The sequence below is a fragment of the Callithrix jacchus genome, chromosome 7 (assembly GCF_049354715.1).
Source record: "Callithrix jacchus isolate 240 chromosome 7, calJac240_pri, whole genome shotgun sequence".
Classification (NCBI taxonomy): domain Eukaryota; kingdom Metazoa; phylum Chordata; class Mammalia; order Primates; family Cebidae; genus Callithrix; species Callithrix jacchus.
The window spans coordinates 64726476-64754340 of record NC_133508.1 but is presented as its reverse complement, the minus strand read 5'-3'; the positions used below and the strand labels follow the sequence as shown (position 1 = coordinate 64754340).

The 27865-nt window shown below is 37.3% G+C and overlaps 1 protein-coding gene across 20 annotated transcripts in view; it reads left to right on the top strand.

Annotated features, from left to right (window-relative positions):
• Positions 1-1107: 1107 nt before the first annotated feature.
• EYA3 (EYA transcriptional coactivator and phosphatase 3) overlaps positions 1108-27865 on the top strand; it is a 106001-nt gene continuing 79243 nt past the window's right edge. For 4 of the 20 annotated variants that reach the window (XM_078330898.1, XM_078330893.1, XM_078330896.1 and 1 more), the window contains exons 1-4: positions 1108-1218; positions 8884-8994; positions 25817-25917; positions 26515-26646. Coding sequence is in view for 11 of the 20 variants with exons in the window: in XM_078330892.1 (XP_078187018.1) it covers positions 25885-25917 (33 nt within the window). In the remaining 9 variants the exon portion in view is untranslated. Of the gene's footprint in view, positions 1219-8883; positions 8995-20438; positions 20570-25816; positions 25918-26514; positions 26647-27865 lie in introns of all 20 variants that reach the window. The other 16 variants (XM_078330899.1, XM_078330894.1, XM_078330897.1 and 13 more) reach the window with 6 other exon arrangements.

The window sequence follows — 27865 nt, the reverse complement described above, 5'->3', positions numbered from 1 at the left end:
CTCCAACTCCTGGGCTCAGGCAACCCCTCCTTCCCCTCCCAAAGTGCTAGGGTTTCACACATGAGCCGCTGTGCCCGGCTTTATTTTAAAGAGGGCCCCCAAATTAAATAAACGTCAAGTCTCCACAAAGCCTGAATTCAACCTTGCTTCTAGCCCATACTTGGCTTGTGATTTAAAATTAACGAAGCATTTAATAATTTTGTTTCTGAAAACAATATGCGCGAAGTGAAGTTCATTGCAAGCTTAATATAATATTAAGAATAAACTAAATTTGGGGATAAAAAGATCACCTTGGGGGCAGGCGCGATGGCTGATGCCTGTAAATCCCAGCACTTTGGGAGGCCGAGGCGGGCAAATGAACTGAGCTCCGGAGTTCGAGACCAGCCTGGGCAACATGGGAAAACTCCGTTTCTACCAAAAAATACAAAAATTAGCTGGGCCTAGTGGTGTGCGCCTGTAGTCTTGGCTACTACGGAGGCTGAGGTGAGAGGATCACTTGAACCCTGGAGGCGGGAGTTGCAGTGAGCCGAGATCGCGACAGAGCGACACTCTGTAAAAAGAAAAAAAGATCACCTTGGGCTAGCATACCAAATGTCTTCCAAAACTTCCCATTCATTCTTCTTCCCACAGTTTTTCTGAATCTACCAAATGCATCCAGCATTTCTCCTCATGTTCCTTTTAGCGACGTAGGGATTACGCACATTTAAAAAAAAAAATTTTTTTTTTAAAAAGATGGGATTTCTCCTTGATGGCCAGGCTGGTCTATGAACTCCTGTCCTCAGGTGATCCACCCACCTCGGCCTCCCAAAGTGCTAGGATTACAGGCGTGAGCCACCGCACCCGGCCGGATTAGGCACATTTTTAAAGACCTCCTTAAAAGTGAGGGCTGTAGCACCGTCAGGACCGCCTGGGGCTCACCCCGTTGCCTGCTGCCAGACGCGGAGGCGCCGAGCGGGGCGTGACCATGGGCGGGACTCGCCGGGCCGGCGGAGTGGGCGGTATCTAGGAGCTTCCCCGCCCGGTCAGGCTCGACACATGCGCCCAGAGGTTTCTAGTGGAACGAGGTGTGGATAGTGAGGTGACTCTGGCCGCTTACTTCCGGTTCCTAGGGATGCGCATCCGGGTCACGCTAACGCCGCGGTTTCCTCCGCTCGCTTGGTTCTACTGTGGGTCTGGACTGGTCTCCATGTCCTGCTGTGGGGCTTTTGCAGCCTTTGGGTGAGTCTCGGCTGCGGACAGGGTCTGAGCGCAGCTGGTCGCGCACAGCCTGAAGGGGGAGGGATCTAGAGTTCTGCTTGGGTCCTTGTGGGTGGGGGTCTCTTCGCCTGTCCCTTGTCCCTGCAGTGCTTCACTCACCGCAGCCCTTTCCTTCACGCTGGCCTCGCGTTAGTCACCTCAGCTTAGCCTTCTCGCCTCCGTGCATCTCTCGTCTCACCCTCAGCCTCATCAGCCCTTTTCCAGCCTCGGTTTCTTGCCTTTCGCCTCAGCGCCTCTCAGCCAATGCCTCGGTTTTTCTCCTCCTCCCTCCTTTCAGCATCTCTTTTCCCTTACCCATGATCTGGGATCTCAGCGTTCTTTCATCCAGTGAGATTGCCTACCTTATTGTGTTCACTCTTCACCACTGAGAAACTGAGCCCTTTCTAGGGTCCTAGGTCCTTGTCCCCCAACTTTCTTCACCTTTGACCCTTCCTCCGGGGACTAGTAGGTGACAGTGCTTCGCCTGTGCTTCTCCTGCGTGACTTTAGCTAGAGTAGGGCTTTGCCAAAGCCCGGGTATGGGAAGACTTCCCCAGCCTTGGGGGAAGTTTTGCCTTAAGGTGCTGGATTAAACTGAACTCTGGTAGCTTCCATAGTTAAGAGTACAACAAAGGCGTTCCTAGTTCTTCGCTGGATCTCAAGAGCAGCTAACAGGTGGCAGGCACACGGTACTGCTAGTGGTTGGGCTGTTGTGATCTTTCTTGTTAATTGAGAGGTCATGAAGACGTTCTGTCAGTTTTGTGTTCCAATGAGAACGGATGTGCACAGCTGAGGCAAAAATACGAATGTTCTGGGACTTCAGCTCTGTTTTCTGCATGCACTTTTCTTATAGGACACTTGTGATGATAGAGGACAGAATTTGTGGGGAGATCATTAGCCCCGATTTATTAATTTATTCTGTTGTTACCGAAAAGTCTTCTGCTAAAGAATTCACTATAGTAATTTTAAAGTAATCTTCTTTAAACTCAGTATACACATATGCATTGTTTTTTCATCTTTACTGTGTTAAATTTTCTATTTGTCTTCCTCTTCCTTCATTAGCCAGACATTACAATACATTACTTAGAATGTTTTCTAACTTTTGTGTTTTTTTCTTACCATTTCCACCATTGTTGTAAAACTATCATTTTCTCATTTTGAGACTTAGGGCATCTTTCTTAAATTTCCCTGGAGGTTTAAAGTCATTTATAACATGAAGGAATTGCATTTCATAGTAGTTAGTATCCCTTGCCCAAATTTTGTGATCTAGAGTATAGGCTTGGATAATCTTAATTTTTTTCTGATGTTCATGGTGTGTATCTAGCACTTGATTGCAGAGGTTTTTGTGTGATCAGCTTCTGTAATCTATAAATTGTGCTTTAAAATGTAATACTTAAGTATGAACTTAAATACAACTTTAAGGGCCTGCTTATCTTTTGGCTAATTAGCTATGGAAAAATTTCCCTCATTATATAATACATATACATATACAAGTGTATAGACCTTGGCTTATTTCAAAATTGGGCTCTCTTCAGCTGTTTTTAACAAAGGACTTTGGAGTTTAGCCATGTTAGTCGTAGAAGCCACATAGAAGGACCCTTCTGATTGGCTTTCAGGACTCATCTAACTCCTACCCCTTTGAAAGTTTCTTTTTTTTTTTTTCTTTTTTTTTTTTTTTGAGACGGAGTTTCGCTCTTGTTTCCCAGGCTGAAGTGCAATGGCGCGATCTCGGCTCACCGCAACCTCCACCTCCTGGGTTCAGACAATTCTCCTGCCTCAGCCTCCTGAGTAGCTGGGATTACAGGCACACGCCACCATGCCCAGCTAATTTTTTGTATTTTTAGTAGAGACGGGGTTTCACCATGTTGACCAGGATGGTCTCGATCTCTTGACCTCGTGATCCACCCACCTCGGCCTCCCAAAGTGCTGGGATTACAGGCTTGAGCCACTGCGCCTATGTACCTCCTCCCCACCACCTATCTCTAGCTTCTGTCCAACGCCGCCTTATTGTTTTCCAACCTTCAAAACTATCCCAGACCCAGCTTCCTTACCTTCAGGTTACTCCAGCTGCTTTCTTACCTTCAGGTTTGTGGACTTCATTTAAGCCATGGGAATGCCAGCTTAATTAATGCAGATTAATATAAGAACATTAAGCCCCAAAAATGATGTGAAATCACTCTGTCTTCAAAACAATAGAAAATGATAAAATCTCATTTTAAAGACTGTATACCGTTGTCACTAGTAAGAAGTGGCACTTTTCTTTACAAAACATACAGAAATTAGGATTTAGGTCTGGCATGGTGACTCACACCTATAATCCCCAGCACTTTGGAAGGCCAAGGTGGGGGGATTGGCCAGGAATTCAAGACCAGTCTGGGCAGCATAGTGAGACAAAATTAGCTTTTGTAATGGTGTAGTGGTATGTTCCTGTAGTCCCAACTACTCAGGAGGTTGAGGCTAGAGGATCACTTGAGCCAAGATTTTGAGTGAGCTGTGATAACATCACTGCACTCCACAGAGCAACAGAGTGAGACCCTGTCTCTTTAAAAAAAAAAAAAAGAAAAAGAAATTACAACTTAAAACAGTTAATCTTTTTTCCAAGGTCATTTTTTTAAAATCAAGAAGTCCTGCACATGCTCTCAGAGTACTAGGTGTTAATTCCATTAAAGCTGTAGGCTGGAAAGCACAATATAGGATTTAGTGGGTCATTTCAGTATATTCGTGTCATATATGAATGAGACTATTAGGATAAGAAATCTGTGACACAGATTTTAAAATCCAAAGCTGAAGTCATTTTTTCCTTCGAAGAGGGACTAGAGAAATAAACTTTTGTGCAGAAGTAGAAGTTGAAAAGTTTTAGCCGTCTTTCTCTTTATTTCTTCTAAAATGACTTTGGCCTGTATATTCTGTGCTGAAACCACTAAATGAAATGAGCATCCTGTGTTGTCATTGCAGCAGTTGTGTTCATGTTGTTGATCCTCCAGCCTGACCTTCCACCTAGCTGCCAAACCAACCAACCAACCAACCAAACAACAATAACAAAACACCAAAAACTAGAGACAGCTTAGTGTGTGTGTGTTTTATAGCTCAGGAAAAAATAATTACTATTGGTTTTCTATAGAAATTTTAACTTTAGTTTGTAACCCTGAGGGCTCAATTTAAAATACATTTCTTTCCACATAAACTGGATAAAAAGATAAATAAAATACATTTCTGCATATTAGTTTTATGCTTACTAACTTTTCTTATTTTGGTTTGATTATTTTTTGTCATTTTATTTGCTACTGTACTTTGTCATACTTTTTTTTTTTTTTTCGGTCCTTGAATCCTATGCTGTTTTAAAGGAGATGTAGTTTTGTTTGTTTGTTTTTCTTTTTTTCCTTCAAAACAAACAAAACTTGCTCTGTTGGCCAGGCTATAGTGCAGTGGCGTGATCTTGGCCCACTGCAACCTCAACCTCCTGGGTGAAGCCATCCTCCCACAGCCTCCAGAATAGCTGGGACTACAGGTGATGCCACCACCCCTGGCTAATTTTTAAATTTTTTTGTAGAGGCAGGGTTTCACCCAGGCTGATCTCAACCTTCTGGACTCAAGCAAGCAATCTGCCTGCCTCTGCCTCTCAAAGTGCTCGAATTAAGGCATGAGCCACCACCCACAGGCAGATGATGTAGTTTTGAAAATTTAAGAAACAAAATATACCTCCAACAAGTCCTTGCCACTTGTACCTTGTAGTGTTATGATTTCTGTGCTTTGCTTAGGCTGCTTCATGACATCATTTTTTTGTTTTGATTGTCAATAAAAGGCTCATGGAACTTCTTTTTAGGTAGTAGTTTGTTGAAAAGATACTTCTGTTCTACATATAACAGGATACTTTAGCTCATATATGATTTAAATGGAGAAGGAATAGTTCAAAATAGAAATGTGTATTTTAACATATTAGGTAATAGTTAATTCTTCCCATATATTCATCTAATTGGTTTATACCAAAAGGTTGAATTTTTATATTGACAGCAAAGTGGAAAATAGGTGGACTTTCCATTTTCTAGTTAACTTAAAAATACAAGCGAATATTCTTTTTTTTTTTTTTTTTGAGACAGAGTGAGACCGTCTCCCAGGCTGGAGTGCAATGGCTTGATCTTGGCTCACTGCAACCTCTGCCTCCTGGGTTCAAGCAATTCTTTTGCCTCAGCCTCCCGAGTAGTTGGGACTGTAGGCACGCGCCACCATGTCCAGCTAATTTTTGTATTTTTAGTAGAGACGGGTTTTCACCATGTTGGCCAGGATGGCCTTGATCTCTTGACCTTACGATCCACCTGCCTCGGCCTGCCAAAGTCCTGGGATTACAGGCATGACCCACCGCACCCAGTCAAGTGCATATTCTTTTACAAAGTGTATGGCTTAAGCTCTAAACTACCCTACTGATACTGGTATCCTTTACTGGCAGAGAACACAGCAAATAATGGAACATATCATCATCCTTGATATTTTTATTTAGTTCCATCCACCTAAGTCCTAGGGCAGTAATTATTAAATGTGGAAATAATTTAGCCATTTTCTCTGTTATTTACAGTATATTTTTAAACAGCCATTTAAAATATGGGCATCCTAAAATTTGTCTTTACTGTTTTCTCATTTAAGTATGCAATATTATTTTGAATCAGAAAAGGAATGTCTATATTAAATAGTACCAACTTACTCCTTTAAAGGAGATGTAGTTTTGTTTGAAAATGAGCCTGAGGCAGTCAGTGCTTAATATCTTGAAGATCTTACTACAGATTGTGTTGGATGCACTTTAACTTATTAGCTTGGTTAATGTTTGTAGCAGTTAGATGGTTTCATTTTCTTCCCTAGAAAATAATTAGCAATACTCTTTGTAATACATTTATTTCAGCAAATATTGTTTAGGCATCTACTGTGTACAGTTAAAGTAATACCTATTTAGACTATTTATGTGATTAGGTAATATTGTACCAGGATGATATTTACACTTAAATTCTGAATTTGATCTTATTTGTACATTTCTGAATTAAATGTAAGACAACATAATTAGAATTAAACTTAATTAACATAAAATCATATTCTTTCATTATAGATACAATAAAATAATTTTCACTTGGGAAACTTTTTCACAACTAAACCATGAAAATCTGTAGTGGTAAAACAGTAAAAATAAAAGTGAACTTTACATAGCACTTACTATGTACCAGGAGCTATTCTAAGGAGTTTACATGTATTAAGTCTTTAATTTTTGCAACCCTATGAAATAAGGGTACTATTATTATTATCTCCATTTTACATACAAGGAAATCAAGGTACAGAAGTTAGGTAACTTGCCCAAAGTAACACAACTAATTATCAAAGAGCTGGATTTGAACTTAGTCTTTCTGGCTCCCGAGTTAATCTTTTTTGTACAAGGGTCTACTACTTTAGTGATTTCTTTCTTTATAGGTTGAGGTTAAAAATCGAGTTTCTCTGAAACAAAAGAATGCTGCTTTTGGTTAGGAACCTTAGGGGAGGGTTTTAGTTGGCCTTTTTACTATGCTGGCTTAAGGCAGATTTCAAACCCTTTACTACCAATGTTTCTCAGATGACAAAACCATATATTAAAGCAAAACAGGATCAAATTCCTCCACCATTAGAAAAATTATCTTATGGAAGTTAATTACTTTGGCATTATTTGGAGATAAGTCACTATTTGTAATAAAATGGCCCCTCCAGCTTAATTTTTTTATCTTCAGAGTATTAAACTTAGGTAATATTCTTAAAATACTTAAATCTTAACATTCCCATAAGAATTTAACAACTTTGAAATATAAAACAGAAAACTAACACTGAAATGTCTGATTCACCACTGGTCTCATTTCCAAATATGAAAATTTGTGTGAAATTAAGTATATTCATCTCTTTAGGACTGTCATGTTTAGGGTAGTATATTTAAATTAGTGGTTTTATTTTTACTTTAGAAAAGATGAGGGGAACTTTCACAAACCAATTACTTTCTAAATGAAGCGATGCAAATAATAGTCATTTAGAATATTAATCATATTAAGATGATTCTTTTGTGCCTTTATTATGCCCAAATAAAAAAAATTTTTAATCAGCTATCTGAGGGAAGGAGATTATTTTATATAAGTTGAGGTGCACCTTAATGCAGGAGTCTTGTTGTACTCAGATAATGATATTATTTTTCTGAATATTTTAAAAACAGTTGCAAATCATAGAATCTGGTTCACAGAAAAGGTATAATTATTTCTAATAAGAAGTGACATATGATTAGGAATGCTTATTCAATTCTTGTATGTTAACTTTTCTTAATTAAGACATTAAGTACACTGTTTTTTATAGTAGCTTTTGTCTTTTTCCGCTTGGTGGGAAAAGTATTATTATGGAGCTGAACAGAGTAAGCTTTGCTATGATGATAATACTTGTTGGTATTTAGAATGTTCTTTACTTTTAGTTAAACATTTAATTTTTGATTCAAAGCAATTCTCTTTTATATGTGGGTCTGATTGATAATCAGTATATTTAAAAATTTCATAGTTTTCTTTCACCTGAAATTTAATATTGTAGCAATTACTGAATTTGGGAAAATTGGTAGGTACTTGCTATCAGCGCCATTACTGTGGGAATACATTAGAATGATTAGCTCTCAGGTGGAATTGAATTTTATTCTTTAGTTTCCATTGTACTTGAAAACCATTTAGGTCACCTTCACCTGTTGTTCCCCTCCCCCTTTTCAAAATAAGAGGAACATTTAATTTAGCACAATGATGGTAATTGTTTTCCTGGTAGATTGATGATATGAATATCATAATCTCACTTTCTTTACCAAAAGAGCAATCTAATATAGATACATGTATGAATTTTGGGCAAATATTTCGGACTTTAGAGAACATAGGATAAAAAATGATACCTAAATGTCTTATAAAAATCAGTGTTTTATTATATCACTGATTTTTTTTATCTTTTATATTTAAAGATGTCAAATTTAGGAAACATCTGTGATAATTTAAAATAAAAAAGAATTTTTGAAATCTGATTTTTCTTTTCACCACTTGTTCCTCCTATAGGTTAAGAAGCAATAATTAGGTGACACTAATGAATAAATGTTCTTGAGAGTGAGAACTAGAGCTTTGCAAAGAGATTAGGCCATCTCTCATATTTAGTGGGGCATTTAATAGCTAGGTAAATGAAAATTTTGCTTTATTTCATTTCTATGTATTTTCTGTTAGTATATATTTATTTACTTCAGGTACCTTATGTTCTGTGCAATAAAATTTTTTGGAAATAACTCAGTGGTTTTTTGATCTTTTTCATTCTCTTTCAGAGGCTTGCTTATATAAAACTACAATTTAGAGAACCATCAAACTCTGAATATTGTTTCCTATGTAGTATGAAGTGGTTATTTTCTTCCTTTTTCGACTGGCCAGTTTTTTGTTTTTGGTAAAGTGGCTTTCAAACTTTTCTGGGGTCATGACCCCACTATAAAATACATTTACATTGTTATCCAGTACTCAGACACATATATGTGCCTACTGATATTTGAAATTTAAAGAGAAGTTTCATGAAACAATATATTTGCTACTGGTGATGCACTGTAATATTAATATTTTCTATTCTATATTTCTTTGTTTGTTTTTTGAGACAGGATTTCACCCTGTATCACCCGGGCTGGAGTGTAGTGACACTATCACAGCTTGCTGCAGCTTGACCTCCTGGGGCAGGTGATCCTCCCGTCTCCTAAGAGCTGGGACTACAGGTGTGTGCCACCATGCCTCACTGTTTTTGTGTGTGTGTGTATTTTTTATAGACAGAGTTTCACCATATTGCCCAGGCTGGTCTTGAACTCCCAGGCTCAGGTGATCCTCCTGCCTCAGCCTCCCAAAGTGCTAGAATTACAGGTGTGAGCCACTGCTCCTGGCCTCTATTTTGTTTTATTGTTTTTCATTTACGCTTTTTTTTTTCTTTTTTGTGGAGAGTGGGGTCGTCTTGCTGTATTGCCCAGGCAGGTCTCAAACTCCTGGGCTCAAACTATCCTCCTGCGTCTGCCTCCCTAAGAGCTGGGATTGTGGGCATGAGCCACCATGTTTGGCTGTTGTTTTTCATTTAAAACAAACTGCTGGTCTCCATTCACTAAGTTCATATGGTAACCTGAGTTGGTTTTTTTTTTTTTTTTTTTTTTTTTTTTTGTAATTAAAGATGTTTAGGTTTGGGGCCAAGTGTGGTGGCTCATGCCTGTAATCCCAGCACTTTGGGAGGCTGAGGTGGGAGGATCACATAAGCCCAGCAATTCAAGACCAGCCTGGGCAACATAATGAGACCCTGTCTCTACCAAAAAGAAAAAGAAAATGTTTAGGTTTGCTAGTTTTTTTTCTCTGCAATGTACTCAGATTCTGTAAAGCTTTTTACCTCACTATAGAACAATAATTAAGAGAGGGAGGTCCTGTTGCCCTGATTATCCTTACTGTCATTTCTGTTCCTTACTGTGTCTAGGCACATTATTTTAAAAACTTATTTTGAAATCATGAGGTTGAAAATGCTCGGTTATAATGGTGAGCTTCTATCCTTTGCTAGTTTCCATCTAACACTTGGAAGTTTAGGTCCATTCGGTTGCTTTTCACAAACTCTGCTTCTGTTCTTGGCAACTAGTCAAAAGGTTACAAAGCTGCTTTATTCTGCTTTCTTCTGGCCCCAGACCAGTCTTTGTAAACCAAAAAAAAGGAGACAGGAATGAAGCAGTTTGCTCATGTGTATATGATCAGGTGAAATAACACAATTGAAGAGTCATTAGGGTTTGTGACAGTAGATTACATTTATGTATTGTCCCAGTTCATTTCCTGTAATCACAAAGGGGGAAAGGTGGTAGAAGTATCAACAGTTCCTTGCCTATTCCTAGCTGTTAGAATGAAATAGGGTCAGCAGGCATACTCTACTATTTTTACCCCCTCTTAACACTTAGTGAGTGCTTACTGTGTGCCAGGTACTATTTAAAGCACTTCACTTGTGTTTAACTCATACTCATACTTGGGAGGCCTGGAGGAAAAATGAAAATGGGAAAGGATAAAGAAGAAAAGCCATCTTCTTGTATGTTCTCATTACTTGGCTTAAGGATTCTAGCTATTGGTGACTATAGTATGGCATATCATACATTTTAAGCTCGGACAGCTTTTAAACATCACCAGTCCTGTCTGCATTGTTCCATTATGAGACACACAGCTGTGGTTTGAGAACTCAAGCTTGGAAGCTAGCCTGCTTGGGCTTGAATACCAGATTGGTGACTTACTATGTGTGTAGCATTGGTCAATTTACTCTCTGTGCCTTAGGTTTCTCATCTGTAAAATGGTGATAATAACAAATAGCTCCTATTTTATAGACTAATTGAAAGAGTAAAATGGTTAATATATTAGCTGGGCCTGGTGACACACACCTGTAATCCCAGCTACTCAGAAGGCTGAGACATGAGAATCGCTGGAGCCTGGGAGGCAGAGGTTACAGTGAGCTGAGATCATGCCACTGCACTCCAGCCTGGGCAACAGAGCGAGACTCTGTCTCAATTAAAAAGAAGAAGAAAAAGAAAATAGTTAATATATTAAAAGTACTTAGTTCAGTGCCTGACGCATAAGAAGCATTCCATAAATGTTTTCTATTAATAGTATCAACTCACAGTTGGCTCTCCTGAGAGTGTTTGTGACTGTGATGAGTTCTGTATATTTGCTAACAGGACATGATTGACATTTAATGTTACATTGCTCAGGAGCTTGAAAATATTTTTTCTTGAGGACCTGTTGGGAAAGTTGTGTAGTGTGTTGGACTTAAAACTAAAGATTATCTCCAGGAAAGCCTTACTCATTCTGGGTGTAAAAAAGAAAACAAAAAACTAAAGATTATCAAAGCTACAGGTCCAACTTACTTAATCTCTCATAGGAACCACTTGTTATTTGGGCCTTAATCTTAATAGTTTTAATGGTTTGCTATTTGGGAAAACTAAGAGGAGCTAGTTAGTGAATTGACTTTCTCTCAAGACCAGATTTCTCTCCTTTTTATCCGAAGCATAAGATACTTATTTATTTTATTTTTCTTTAACAAACACTTACATTATCCCTCTCTGATGGATTTTTGAAGGAGTATTTAAATTTGGAGAAATAAAACATTAATTTAAAAAATGAACCTAGATTTTACAGTTCTTCTGACAGCTAAAGACATAGATTTCAAAAGACTTAGTTCTGTTAGTATAGTGTATAGTCAGGGTTACCCAAATACTGGCAAGCTGTTTGATATATAGGATTGATGTGTAGATGATATATATAGAGAGAGATCTGTAGAATGTTAGAGAATTGATGAAATAGGGTACAATTTTGTATAGCTGGAAGCAGCATATTTATAGAATATTCATGTTGTGATTCTCTTAGAAATGTTAACTGCACAGATTAAAAAGGATGAAGATAAAGTTTTAGGGTCTTTGAGTTCTTTGGAGTCTGGATCTTCAAACTTTTTAAAATTTCTTTTATCATAATCTTATTCTTTTTTATTTCTTTTTTTTTTTTCATGTCACATGTTAACACCCACTACAAACAGAAAAATTCTTACGCTTTCTGACAAGTTGTGAAAACCAGAGCGAGATCTAAGGAGTGTTGGAAGGAATATAGTAGAGCTGTTGTATTGTTATTAAGCTCACCTTGACATAGCTAATTCAGATTAACCTCTTCTTAATACTTTTTACTATGGTTTTGAAATTTTTCCTGTGGAACACATCTTCCCGTTTCATTAGGAGCTTGTGGGGGAAAAAGTTTATGTTAATTTTTATTAAAGATTGTTTTGTAGACAACGTCAAAGGATTATTTTTGTCATGAAGTAATATTAGGAATTATAAAAACAATTCTTAGAGAGTCCATTTCTTTCTTTTTTTTTTTTTTCTTAAAATGGAGTCTTGCTTTGTTGCCCAGTCTGGAGTGCAGTGGTGTGATCTTAGCTTACTGCAACCTCCGCCTGGGACTATAGGCGCTTGCCACCACTCCCAGCTAATTTTTGTATTTTTAGTGGAGATGGGGTTTCACCATGTTGGCCAGACTGGTCTTGAACTCCTGACCTCAGGTGATCCACCTGCCTTGGCCTACCAAAGTGCTGGGATTACAGGCATGAACCACTGTGCCCGGCCAAGAGTCTATTTCTGATAAAGTATTTCTTCTATTAAGAATTTGGTAGAGCCTAAATATATTTTAAAAAGCAACTTTCTCAGTAAGTTCTGTTAGTGTTTTGTTAAGTGTAAAGTTACTATAAATATTCCTACAGCTGATAATACTATGATATGTTAGTCTTTCCTCCCGAACAAAGTAGCCAGAAGAATTCATCAACTTTACTGGAGTCAGTTGGCTGCACTACTTATTTGTAGAAGGTGTTGACCAATATGGTAATGGTTTTTATCTGTCTACAGTAAGTCCCATCAGGGAGGTATAGGTGGTTGCAGTTTTTCTGGTTACAGAAATGTGAATTGTGCTGTTGCCTAAGCTGTGAGAGCTAAAAGGCTCTCATAGGATCACACTAAAGGAAACCTTAAGAGATGCTAGCTGAGTGTAGGTCTGCTGGGTATTTGTATCTATTTCAGCGGGACTCTGAGTACAAAGGATTCTGAGTGGATATGTTAGTAAGTATGTTAGATATTTTTTTAAAGGTATTAAATCAAGAAAGGTAAAAAATAAAACAGAAAGGTAGCTTTCAGCTGATGAGACTTTAATAGATTTCTGAAAGCTAGGAAACAGTGAGATCAAATTGATGGAAAAACTAGGAGAAGAAATCACAACCAAAAGTATATGTAGAAGTTTCAGAAATGTAGCAGACTCCAGGTAAATAAATATGAAGAACTGAAGGGTACCTGGAATAATTATCAATTGCAGCAATTTGAGAGCATTTATTCTAGAGAAATGTCTGAATCTTGGCAAAAACAGAAAACTTTGTGGCATTTTAATTTGCCCTTTTCCCTCTAGCTTCTCACTACCCTTGAAAACCAACAGCGTCCAATCATGATGAAAACCAGCCACTGGAAGGGACAGATCAAGTTTGGAGTTCTTCAAAGCTCCATTCCCAGAGTTGTCATTATTTTACCTAACTGGTGGTTCCTTGAAAAACCTCATTCACAAGACCATCTGTATTTGACCTGACTTGAAGCTCACTTAGTACAAACAGCCTATCCCCACTGGAGTGTTCATCAAAAACAATTAAAGGCAATTGTTGAACAACTTGGGTGCCCACCATCTTGAGTGACAGTGAATAGTAGTTAGCTCAAATAGTAGGCTAACTAAGAAGCTTAAAAGGAAAAGCTGAGACCTTATTTAAGTCATCTATATAACAAAAAATTCTTCCATTATGATGATAACAGGTTATATAGCCTACCTTTCAAATCTCTGTACTCATAAATAAACTGTTGATCCAACTGTTTTTATAATTTTATCTGCCAACGTTTCAGATCTTGTTACTCATAAATAAACTGTTTATTGTTTCAACTATGTTTATAATTTTGTTAGCCAACATTTCAGATCTCTACTTATAAAAAACCATGGTCTGTATTTATAATTTTGTTTGTATTACAGTCATAGAGTTTGATTCAGCTTCATATGTGATTTTCTCTAAATATCTAAGTAGATTGTATTATAACTTTTGAGGTGTAATTTACATACAATAAATTCTTTTAAATGTACAGTTCAGTAAGTTTTACAGATGCATACAATTTTGTAACTACCACCACATCAAGATATAGAGGGCTGGGCATGGTGGCTCATACCTATAATCCTTGGGAGGCCAAGGTGGGTGGATCACCTGAGGTCAGGAGTTCAAGCCCAGCCTGGCTAACGTAGCAAAACCCCATCTCTACTAAAAATACAAAAAATTGGGCTGGGTGTAGTGGCTCATACTTGTAATCCCAGCACTTTGGGAGGCCGAGACAGGTAGATCACTTGAAGTCAGGAGTTCAAGACCAGCATGGGCAACATGGTGAAACCCTGTCTCTACTAAAAATACAAAAAATTCATCAGGCATGGTAACCCATGCCTGTAATCCCAGCTACTTGGGAGGCTGAGGTGAGAAGATTGCTTGACTCCGGGAGATGGAGGTTGCAGTGAGCCAAGATTGCGCCATTGCACTCCTGCCTGGGTGACGGAGGAAGAGTCCATCTCAAAAAAATAAAAAAATAAATAATAATACAAAAATTAGCCGGGTGTGGTGGCGAGTGGCTGTAGTCCCAGCTACTCAGGAGACTAAGACAGGAGAATTGAGTAAACCCAGGAGGTGAAGGTTGCAGTGAGCGGAGATCATGCCACCGTACTCCAGCCTGGGCGACAGAGTAAAACTCTGTCTCAAAAAGAAAAAAAAAAAAAGATATAGGATAGTTTCATGAATCCCAAAAACGATCCCTTGTGCCTCTTTTGAGTCCAGCTTTTTTCCCATCCCCAACACTGGTAACCACTGATCTGTTTTCTGTCCTTGCAGTTATCTCATATAAATGGAATTAAACATTATGAAGGCTTTTGAGTCAGACTTCTTCTACTTAGCATAATGCATTTGAGTTTCATCCTGATTGTTCTGTGATTTGCTGTACAGTATTCCATTATATGAGTATACTGCAGTTTATTCATATACCAGTTTGAAGGGCATTTGGGTTGTTTCTAGTCTTTGGCATATATATATGAACAAGCTACTCTGCACATTTACATACAGGTTTTTACGTGAACATAAGTTTTCTTTTCACTTAGATGAAAAGAAACCTCCCAGTGGGATTGCAGGGTTGTATGGTAAGTGTATGTTTACCTTTATAAGGAACTGCCAAACTGTTTTCCACATTTGGCTGTACATTTTGCATTCCCACCAGCAGTGTACAATTTCTAATTGTACATTGTTCTGGTTGTACAGAGTTCTTGTTCCACATCCTTGCCAGCATGTAGCCAGTTTTATTTTATTTTATTTTAGACATTCTAGTAAGTGTGTACTGGTATCTCATATATATATTTAGTTTTATTTTAGACATTCTAGTAAGTGTGTGCTGGTATCTCATATATATGTAATAGTACAGAGAGCCCCTGGGGAAATTGTTTCAATTAAAGGTCTTTATCAAGAAATAAAATTAAGTTCCTAAATTTTACCCTTATTTACTTTGTTGCTTGAAGTTGGAATTAACAACTTTACTTGGTTAAATTAGCTGAGCCTTTATAGTTTCTGTTTGATCTGTACATTTTTGTAAAGGTAGTTAAGTGACATATTCAACACTGACTTGAACTTTTGACACATCAGCCAAATAATTATGATCTCTTTCAGATTATGTCTTTAATACCTGGCATATTATATCCTGGATTCTATTTCAGTATTTTTCTTCCAGCTTGAAATATTCTATGAATATGTTTAGAAAGTATTTCAGGGCTGTATTCAAGACACACAAAAAAGAAATCCCAAAGAAAAATACATGCGACAAAGTAATTTGTTGAGTTAGAAAAGTCACATTTTTTCAGTGAAAAAAATTTCTGATCATTTACTAACATCTTATGATGTTATCAATGCTCTTGATACAGTGCTAACCACAGTGTTACAAAGTTAAAAATTAAATGTTTAGTAAATGATTTATGGAAGAGCATACTACTCTATAATTATTATATGAGACAGATGCAAAATAGGAACTTCAATCTTTAGGCATAGTTTACCTAAGATTGTTAGTTAAGATAAATTGGAAAGAAGGACTTCTATATCTTTTAGGTTTAACTCTAGCAGTAATTTTTTTTCCCTAAGCAGAACACATCAATTTTAGTATATGTGCCGCTGAAGCAAGCACTAAGCAGAACACATCAAACATTATAGTGAGGCCAGGCACAGTGGCTCATGCCTGTAATCCCAACACTTTGGGAGGTCAAGGCAGGCAGATCACTTGAAGTCAGGAGTTAGAGACCAGCCTAGCCAACATGGTGAAACCCTGTCCCTACTAAAAAATGCAAAAATGAGCTGGGTTTGGTGGTAGGTGCCTGTTAATGCCAACTCAGGAGGCTGAGGTAGGAGAATTGCTTGAACCTGGGAGGCAGAGGTTACAGTGAGCCAAGATAGCCCCATTGCACTCCAGCCTGGGTGACAGAGGGAGACTCCATCTCAAAATAAACAAAAAGCAGTACAGTGAATGCATGCAGACTTGAAGTGCTGTCTTGAAAATATAGTGTTTAGTTTGTTAAGGCTTTAGAAAGTTCTTGTAAGATTTCTCAAGATCTGTGAAGTACCTGGGACTGTCAGTGTTATTGTTACCTAAGTATTTCTTCCACTATATAAATTTAAGGTTTATCCCAGAGTGAAAGCAGGAAAATGCTAACTTTGCAGTTATATAACACTTCCATTAGAGAGGCAAACTTTCCAATTATTTGGAAAGTTTTTAAGTGTTTTATGTTTACTTTATTATTTTTAATGTCTGGAAGCATTTTTTTCAGCTGTGTGTACAGTTGTATTCTGTTATTTATATTTCTTTTTGTTTTTTGAGACTGAGTCTTACTTACCAGGCTAGAGTGTCGTGGTGTAATCTCAGCTCACTGCAATCTCCGTCTCCAGGTTCAAGTGATTCTCCTGCCTCAGTCCCCTAAGTAACTGGGATTTACAGGTACCCACCACCACGCCTGGCTAACTTTTGTTTTGTTTGAGACGAACTTTCGCTCCCGTTGCTCAGGCTAGAGTGCAATGGTGTAATCTCAGCTCACTGCAACCTCCATCACCCGGGTTCAAGCAATTCTTCCTGCCTCAGCCTCCTGAGTAGTTGGGACTACAGGCGCCTGCCAGCATAGCTGCCTAATTTTTGTATTTTTTAGTAGAGATGGAGTTTCACCATGTTGGCCAGGCTAATATGACAATATTTTCTAAATACTGATTTTTCTCCATTTATTTTATATTTTAAATACTTTATAGATTTGATACTTTTTGGCATTTCTAGTCTCTTAGGGTTTTTTTGGTATTTTTTACTGTAAAATAACATGAACTATTTTAACCATTTTTAAGTACAGTAATACCCCCTTTATCTGTCGTTTTGCTTTTGGTGGTTTTAGTTACCTGCTATCAATCTTGTCTGAAAATATTAAATTCAAAATGTCACAGGCAAACAATTTATCAGTTTAAAATTGTGCACTGATCTGAGTAGTATGATGAAATCTTCTCTTCATTTTGCGCTTTCCTGCCTGGGTCATGAATTATCCCTTTATCCAATATATTAATGTTGTGACACTTCCCATCTCTTATTCACTTAGGAGCCAGATCACTTGTTGAGGTATCTGCAGTATTTGTGTGTTTGAGTAACTCTTATTTTACTTAATAATGACCCCGAAGAGCAAGAGTAGTATTGCTGGCAGTACAGATCTGCCAAAGAGAAGTGCTTCTCTTAAGTGAAAAGGTAAAAGTTCTTGACTAAATGAGAAAAGAAAAAAAAAGTCACATGCTGAGGTTGTTAAGATCTGTGGTAGAGCCAGGCACGGTGGCTCACACCTGTAATTCCAGCACTTTGGGAGGCAGAGGTGGGTGGATCACGAGGTCAAGAGATTGACCATCCTGGCCAACATGGTGAAACCCCATCTCTATTAAAAATACAAAACTTAGCAGGGTGTGGTGGTGCAGACCTGTAGTCCCAGCTACTCAGGAAGCTGAGGCAGGAGAATCACTTGAACCTGGGAGGTGGAGGTTGCAGTGAGCCAAGATGGGGCCACTGCACTCCAGCCTGGCAACAGAGTGAGGCTCCATCTCAAAAGAAAAAGAAAAAAATCTCTGGTAAGAACTGATCTTCTGTTCATGAACTTGTGAAGAAGGAAAAACAAATTCATGCTAGTTTGGCTGTCACACCTCAAACTCCAGGTTATGCCCACACAGTGCATGAAAACTGCTGAGTTAAAAATTATCATAGGTATATATGTATAGGAAAAAAGTCTATATAGGGGTTGGTTCAGGTGTCAACTGGGGGTCTTGGAGTGTATCCCCCCTTGGAAAAGGAGACTACTGTATACAATTCAGTGGAATTAAGTACATTTAGAATGATGTGCAGTCATCATCACTACCATTTATTCTCTTTATTTAAGGTATTTTCACTTCAGCCTATAACATTATCATGGTTACTCTTGGACAAATTGTTTAAATCTCTGAATCCCAGTTTCCTTGTTTGTAGCATGAGGATGATAATACCGCCTGTGTCTTAGTTTTGGAGATAAAATGTGATGAGATGGTGAATGTAAAAATTACATGGAGTTGGATGCAGTGGCACATGCCTGTAGTCCTAGCTACTTGGGAGGCTGAGGTGGGAGGATTGCTTGAGCCCAGGAGTTTGAGACCAGCTTGGGCAACATACTGAGACTACCATCTCTTAAAAAAATATATATATATTATATACGTTCAGTAAATGTTCTCTTATCTTTCCCACTATTATTGGTTTTAAAGAGTAGTATAGACATGTCTTCCTTAAATGGCCTCTGTTACTCTGCTTTCTCCTAGAATATTCATCATTATTTTTGCCTAATTTTCAATAAGAAATTTGTAGGTACTGGAGTAAACCTTTGTTTGCTTCTTTTTTTTTTTTTGAGACAAGGGTATCACTCTGTTGTCCAGACACTTGTGTGCGTGTGCTCTCTCTCTCTCTTTCTCTCTCTCTCTATATATAATTTTTCGACATGCAGAGAGAGAGAGAGAGAGAGAGAGATAGAGAGAGAGAGAGAGAGAAAGGATGTCTTGTTTCCTTCTCTGCCTAACTGCATGTCAAAAAGTAAGCATTGGTTAGTTTTAAATGTCTATCAGATGAGTCATGCACTGGATTGTTTTTTATATATGTATATGCACGTAATATTTCAAATTGAAAACAATGTCTCAATGGATTTGAAACTGTTAAAACCTGTTGTCTAAAACATGAAAACTTTATAACTGAAAAAATAAATGCACATGTTGATATTTAAACTGCATAATTAAGAAAACCTATTGGTGTTTTGTTTTTCTTGTGTACCAATAATTAAGCCATTACTGTTGACACTGGCTTTCTGTTATAACACTGAAGGAGTGAAAGTACATCTAATATTTATGAAATATTACTAAAATCTCTGCGAAAAGAAAAAAATTGCCTAAAACATGTGGGTGAAAACTGTTAATCCTGTTTGTTTCTACCTTCCCCATCAAAGTTGGACACCAACTATATACCATAAGTTCCTTAAGATGATTTCACTCTTTTATAAAATCAATAAAATAAAAATGAAGTAGTTGTGGCTGGGCACGGTGGCTCACACCTGTAATCCCAGCACTTTGGGAGGCTGAGGTGGGCGGATCACCTGAGGTCAGGAGTTTGAGACCAGCCTGACCAATATGGTGAAACCCCATCTTTAAAAAAAAAAAAAATGAAGTAGTTGTATATATGCAACATTATGTACAGAGAGGGGATAATGAATAGTATTAAATGTTGTCATCTTTCTTTACCTTTTGTCTCCTAATAACTAGTCTACCTTTAAAAATTTCAGACTGCTCTTTGAATTAATTCATAATTCTAATTTGCACATCATTATCATTGGAAAATCATATCTAATAAAGGTTTTAGGCCTGATGCAGTGGCTCACGCCTGTAATCCCATCACTTTGGGAGGCCAAGGCTGGTGGATCACTTGAGGCCAGGAGTTTGGGACCATTCTGGCCAACATGGTGAAACCCCATCTTTACCAAAAATACGAAAATTAGCCAGGTGTGGTGGCACACACCTGTAATCCCAGCTACTTAGGAGGTTGAGGCATGAGAATTGCTTGAACTGGGGAGGTGGAGGTTGCAGTGAGCTGAGATCATGCCACTTTGCCCCAGCCTGGACAACAGAGCATGTCACTGTCTCCAAGAAAAAAAAAAAGGTTTTGCTACTTCCCCCCAAAAAATAAAAATAAATTTAAAAAAATATATGGTACTTTGGAAAGGGTAGTAAATAAACTTAAAATACAATGTAGTCAGATCAAATCTATGGACTACCTTTTTTCTATGTGGGACTGTGTCATAGATATCCACTTAACTCCTGAATACCTCCATACATACTTAGCTGCATGTAAGTCCTCCTTCTAGGACCTATAAATCAGACTGTTTTTGCCCTGTTTAGACGCTTCTTTTGAAGTTGTAATTAAGACTTATATATACATATATAAAAACTTTGACTTTTATTCTGTGCCTTTTTCTTTTCTTTTTTTTTTTTTTTTTGAGATAGAGTCTTAACTCTTGTACCCTGTGGCCCAGACTGGAGTGCGGTGGTACAATCTCGCTCAGCTCACTGCAACCTCCACCTCCTGAGTTCAAGCAATTTTCTTACCTCAGCCTATCAAGTAGCAGTGATTACAGGTTTGTAATTACACCATACCTGGCTAATTTTTTGTATTTTTAGTAGAGACAGAGTTTCACCACGTTGTCCAGGCTGGTCTCAAACTTCTGACCTCAAGTGATCCACCCACCTCGGCCTCCCAAAGTGTTGGGATTACAGGCATGAGCCACCACCCTCAGCCTATTCTGTGCTTTTAAACACACACACGGACATATATATATTTATCTTCCTAAGCCTAAGAGCTATGATAACACATTGAAGAAACCTAAGTTCTTGCTTGTGGCCATTTGCATTTACAGGTTATGTAGTATGTTGAGCTTGGGACAAAACAGAAACTATAAGGTAGGAATCTAATTAGAATTTTGAAATAAAATATTTGTTCCTAATTATTTTCCTTCCAACTTCTAAAGAGTAAAAATAAAATTTATGGCTGGCATATTACAGAAGGATCCTGCTTTTATTTTTGAGCATGTGAAATCACAATAGTATTAAAAATTATGTGGCTCTTGAATCAAACCAAAGTTTCTATTTTTTTATTGTCAGCATTCACAATACTATTTCTAGTCTCAATTTTAAATTTTCCCAGAATTCTGTTCATGAAGGCAAATGAATACTGACAAGCTGTATTTCTAAAAAAGGTGACAAAACAAGTGTATTTAGAAACCAGTAGTAAGAATTGAAATTAGAAAATTGTGAAAAGACATTACTTTCCAAATGTTCTAAAGGCACTTAAAAGATTAACTTGGGGCATGTTGTGTAATTTCATCAGCTGTTTTTCTAAGTTTTAATTATGTTTATTTTAATTACATCAAAAATCTACTTTTCACTTCTGTCTCACAACTGTTGTATTATTTGATATTATAAAAGATGAATCTTGGCCGGGCTCAGTGTGATCACAGCACTTTGGAGGCCGAGGTGGGTGGATCACGATGCCAAGAAATCAAAACCATCCTGGCCAACATCGTGAAACCCTGTCTCTACTAAAAATACAAAAATTACCTAGGTGTGGTGGTGTGCACCTGTAGTCCCAGCTATTTGGGAGGCTGATCAGGAGAATTGCTTGAACCCAGGCGGTGGAGGTTGCAGTGAGCCAAGATTGTGCCACTGCACTTCAGCCTGGCGACAGAGTGAGAGACTGTCTTAAAAAACCAAAACAAGATGAATCTCATTGAATGTGAAATACTGCCAGGTTATGTTAATGGTAAAAAAAAAAAAAAAAAAAAAAAAAATTCAATTCTAGAACTAATACAGGGAAACTAATACTAAGATTTCTACAGTAATTCTGTACTTCTTTTATTACCACGTTTTGCAATATTGTCTCAGTTATACTGTACTTTTGTCTTTTTCTAATAAGTATGACTTGATTATATAGCATGTACTACTTGTGGAAAATGGTATGAAATCTTAGTTTTAGAACATTGATAGATGCTGGAACTGTGATGAATACTTGCTTTCTTATATTTAGTATGTTCTGATATTTCAGGTCTTTCTGATTACAAATTATTGGAAGGCAGGAGAATACTGTGTTGATGGAAAGTAGTATTTAGATGTGTGTTTTGTTAGAATTACATAATTTATGGTCATTAGTGCATTTTATACACAATGTACCTGAATGTATGTTTGCAAACTTCCTATACATCATATGTTGCCAGTAGAATCCCAAAAGTTGTAATTTATATATCATATTCTTTCCTTGTAGGCAGCTTTTTGTTTTAAAATGATCAAAATTATTTTTGGTCGTTGACCAGTTATTTTGAGATAGCAAGCCTGGTTTTAAAGTTCTTTTTCTTTTTCTTCTTTTTTTTTTTGAGATGGAAACTCTCTCATCACCAGGCTGGAGTGCAGTGGCACGATCTTGGCTCACTGCAAGCTCTGCATCCTGGGTTCAAGCAGTTCTCCTGCCTCAGCCTCCTAAGCAACTGAGACTACAGGCACCTGCCACCACGCCCAGCTAATTTTTATATTTTTAGTAGAGACGGGGTTTCACCATATTGGCCAGGGATGGGATTTCACCATGTTGGCCTCACAAAGTGCTGGGATTTCAGGCATGAGCCACTGCACCTGGCCAGTCCTTTTCTTCTAAATTTAGAAGAAGAAATTTTTATTCTTCTCTTTTTTTCTCCTAGATTGAAAAGCTGAGAAGACAAAGGGAATTTTAAAGATGGAAACAACAAAGCATGCTTATTTTCAAAGAATAGATGTAGAAAGGAATGTCTTTAAATATTCCCTTAAAGAAGGTTTTCTTGCAACTTACAGGATTTATGTCAAGAAATAGGAGATTTTTTTTTTCTTTTTTTTTTGAGACGGAGTTTTGCTCTTGTTACCCAGGCTGGAGTGCAATGTCGTGATCTTGGCTCACCGCAACCTCCGCCTCCTGGGTTCAGGCAATTCTCCTGCCTCAGCCTCCTGAGTAGCTGGGATTACAGGCACGTGCCACCATGCCCAGCTGATTTTTTTATATTTTTAGTAGAGATGGGGTTTCACCATGTTGACCAGGAAGGTCTCGATCCCTTGACCTTGTGATCCACCTGCCTTGGCCTCCCAAAGTGCTGGGATAACAGGCGTTAGCCACTGCACCCGGCCTCTTTTTCTATTTTTAAAATCGATTTAATCTTACCATATTTCTAAAAAGCAAAATTTCAATATTTTAACATTTATTGATAATTTATTTCCCCACCATTTATAGTGGTGTTTCTATTTTTTTCTTTTAAAAATGATTCTTCATTATTCAACTCGATAAAAGTTCTTTCTTACTTTTTAAAGCCCATGACCCCTTTTGACCTGTAAATAGTATTATGTTCTTCTTTAATGTAATTCTGATTTTTTTTTTTTTTTAAGACAGGAGTCTTGCTCTGTCACCCAGACTGGAGTGCAGTGGCGCAATCTTGTCTTACTGCAACCTGACCTCCCAGGTTCAAGTGATTCTCCTGCCTCAGCCTCCTGAGTAGCTGAAATTACAGGTGCCCACCACCACACCCAGCTAATTTTTGTATTTTTAGTGGATACTAAAAATACTTTCACCATGTTGGTCAGGCTGGTCTCGATCATCTGACCTCGTGATCTGCTCACCTCGGCCTCCCAAAGTGCAGGGATGACAGGCGTGAGCCACTGTGCCCAGCCTGTAATTCAGATTTTTAAAATAAATTAGTTTTTGTGTTTAAAAACAAAATTAAACCACATTATTGAGTGTATATATACATATATATATTTTAACATTTATTCTTACCTTTCGCCTATCAGAGATGAAATTTATAACCCTTCCTCCATGATGTAATGGATATCCCTTTCATCTCCCTTGCCGAGAATATACTAGAGATTGTAGTTTTTACAGTTGTGGCCTTCAGTTAGGGAAAACATGTAATGTAAGTTTTGTATAAATGAGAACTGGTCACACACAAAATCGACATTGGCTGGGCGTGGTGCTTCATGCCTGTAATCCTAGCACTTTGGGAGGCTGAGGCGGGCAGATGACCTCAGGTCAGGAGTTCAAGAGCAGGCTGGCCAACATGGCAAAACCCCATCTCTAGTAAAAATACAAAAATTAGACAGGCATGGTGGTGTGCCCCTGTAGTCCCAGATACCCAGGAGGCTGAGGCAAGAGAATTGCTTGAACTTGGAAGGCAGAGGTTGTAGTGAGCCAAGATCGTGGCACTGCACTCCAGCCTGGTGACAGAGGGAAACTCCATCTCAAAAAAAAAAAAAAAAATTCAACAAAAGGGGGTATTGAAGGTATTACATTTCCCTAATGATTTGGTCCTATTTTGCTGTTTCAAATTGGATGAAATAATATATGTACTTAATGTACATTTAGACAGTACTAAAATGAAAAGGATTGTCCCTTAAAGAAAGGATATTTCAGTTTGAAACTAAGACATAAATTAGTAAAACAAAAAATGTTTCATCTTTCATAGTTGTTAATTAGTTTCAAGTCACATTGATTATGCTCTTCTAAGTTGAGTAAAACAAATGTAGGGAAGATAGCTCATGAGCTTTACTTATTGTACTCTGTAATTCTGTATCACTGGTTATGTGCGTCATGTCGTAGGAGAACTTAGCTTTTGAGGTCTGTGTATAAGCTACACGTGAGTGCACTGAGCATCAAGTCTTCTGACCTTTAAACTTTTTTTCTTTTGATACTCTAAATTGGGGTAGGAAATAAAGCTGTGTTAGAGTTGGACAGCTTCGTATGTAATTGTAACCCTCATGTGTGACTCTAAAAGTTGTGTCGCATTGTACAGAGTAATAGAAGTAGAGTGGTGTGGTATACTGACATAACAAGTTTTTTGTTTTCCTTTTCATGGTATTTGTCTATTTTCAGTACTTCTGTAATAAGATTGTATACTTTAGCTTTGTATGTGAGTTGGTACAGTGGTTGGTAGAAAAATTGAAAACAGCTGTGACTTTAATTAAATGTACAAGCAATCACATCTTTTGGGAGGAGTGCTGGTTTCACTTTTGTTAGAAATGGAGTATTTCATTTGTGTAATGTATGCAGCTTTCTAATTTTTTTCTCCTGTCAGCAGGACACAGTAAGATGGACTTAGAATCCTGTTTTTCCTTTTTTTTGTTTGAAAATCAGGACAGGAAGAGCAGAATCTGAGAATGTAAAGATTTTGCTTAAATAATTGACTGGGCAGCACAGTTGGTAGAAGCTCATTATTTCAGAATTAAATTAGGTCTTAGCTTTGCATGATTATTTTCCTTAGTTCCAAAAGTCAAGATTTCACTATATTTATTTATTTTTATTATTGAGATAGAGAATAATTGAATTTTCCTTTAAATTGATTACATATATACAGATAGTTGATTGTGAATCTGGTTTGTCCTATTTAAGGTAACTCTGTGTGTCTGTGTTAACAGTTACGTAAATGCTCCACATTAAAGCAGGTTAGATGTTATCATAACTTGGTGACTTGCTAGGCCAGTCTCTATCATTTTTAATGTAACTCTAATCCTTAAAAAATTATTTTATTATCTGCACATGGCTGTCATTGTAAAATGTTTAATGTATTAGGCACCATAGTAACCAGCAGAAGTGGTTTCACATGTTGGCTTTTGCAAGGTATTATAAAAGTCATTGTATACACCTATCTTGATTTGGTGTAGCATGTCTTTTTTGAAAAGCCACGTGCAGGTTTGAGATTTTGCAATTGGAACTCACATAGAAAGCTTGGGGTAGCAAAATACTAAAATATTATTCTCTGATGGCCTCAATGATAATACTTTAAAGAGTGTATAAAGCTTTGAATCTTCCTTTTTAAAAACAGATTGTGAGGACTGCTGAGAGAGACTTGCAATCCAGTCACATAAGCATAATAAAGAAATATTAGTCCTCATGGAAGAAGAGCAAGATTTACCAGAGCAACCAGTAAGTATTTCCTTTTGCAGTTTAAAGTTGATTGAGAATAGCTAATCTTCAGAGATCTTCATTATTATTAAAATAAGGAAAAGATTCCTTAATCATTTTCTTCCAAGAAAACAATGTTGTATTTTGCTGACTTAATTCTAAGGAGTCTGTTTAGAAAATTCAGTATTACAAAAGAAATATTGTATTTAAAAATGTCATTTTAAAAAGTAAGTGTCTAGTGTTACAGTTTTTAGAAAATAAAAGAGGACGTGTCTTTATTGGACTGACAGTATATCACCATTTCTACCAGAAAATTTCGTTTTGTTTTTACCTAAATTTCCCTAATTGAGTTAATTTTTTAAAAAGTAGTAGTATAGTGAGGAAGGTGTAATTTGACCACTAGCTAATTCTTAAAAACAGATAAAACCCTAGAGACTATTTTGAATTCTTAATTTCTTTTAAATACTTAACATAATAAAATAATTTTAAATGTTCCCAAGTGATGTGGGTTTATCTTCTTTTTGGTTTTTGGCCCTTAATATTTAAAAAAACAAAAGCAATAGTGTCATTCTTTTAAGATAACTTTTATGCTGAAGGGTCTTTTCCTTTTATCTTCAGTTTCTTTTTCTGAAGTTTGATAACTACTGATTCAATATGCTGTCCTGAGTGGGCCTCTTGCATTTCAAATTAAGAGAAGATACAGTGGCACGAAAATCTAACCTAGAAAAATTTGAATTTTGAAAGCAAATAGTAAGTTTTTCATGTTCTAGATGTATTCTTTAGGTGTACTAGCTCCCATTTAAATGATAAAGTCCTTTTTAAATATTTATTTATTTTTATTTTTTAATGAAGTACTTCAATATATGTTTAATATTTTTCTTTATGTTGAAAAATGTATATTGATGATTACTTTGTCATTATTCTTCTAACCCCTTCAGTTGAGGTAAGTACAAAACTAAGAAGACATTAGCAACTGGTAAAAGACCTTTTCAAACATTTGAAATGTGATCCCCTATCCCTGGTGGGACTTTAATAATCAGGGAAATGGTAGGGTTAAAATTATCTTGAGGAATGTGTATAAGATGTACACTATTGGAACAAATAGCTGAATTGCAGATACTAAATATACTAAGGAAAATTATGCCATTGAGTTTTTAATGCGGTAAGACAAAGGTCTAGGTGTATTTTCAAAAGATTTATGTAAGTGTTGACATATTGTTGAAATATGGGTATTGTTGTTAGTTACTCCTTACCTATTTAAGGTAATGAGAATTGTGAGGCTGACCTGCTGACTGGTTGTCTGTCTCTTCTGCTCTGCTTCATTTCCTTGTCATTTTGTTGAACTTCTGTAATATGATGTGCAAAACCTAATTGTTACTTCAGAGAAAGGTAAGAAATTGAAGCACTTTAAAACCAAAATTTCTGCTAACTATAAATGGTTGTCACAGGGCATCTTTTCCTTATTGATTTGTGCCAAGATCTTAATTTATAGAGGTGATTGAGTGATGACATGAAGAGGTCAGTACCATTGAAAGACAAGTTTAGTGTTTACTCATAGTTCCCCTTGAAACAAGAGGCATAGCATGCCACACGGGGAAGTACCCTGTTGGTCAGGAGGCAGAAAGAGTGAGAGGAAGGCATAAGCCACAGACTTACTGAGGTTTCTACAGGAAAAGCAAGATAGGCAGGGTAAACAGCTTAGGGTTGACTAGTTTGAACAATTCTGTCAGGCTTTGTGGCCTAGGGGCTGTTCCTGGTTGTCTGGTGGTACTTTGTCCTGGGTTGACTTATGATTTAGGGCAGGAGAAATAGGGTCTTAGTGTGTGAGAGTTAGGTAAAGGAGGTGGTTCAGAGTATGGGCACTGGATCTCAGGAGAGATAAAAAACAACTTTAGCCTTGAGTTTTGCTCTGTGATTAATGGATGTCAAATAGACAAATACAGAATCTAAGAAAACACAACACTGATTA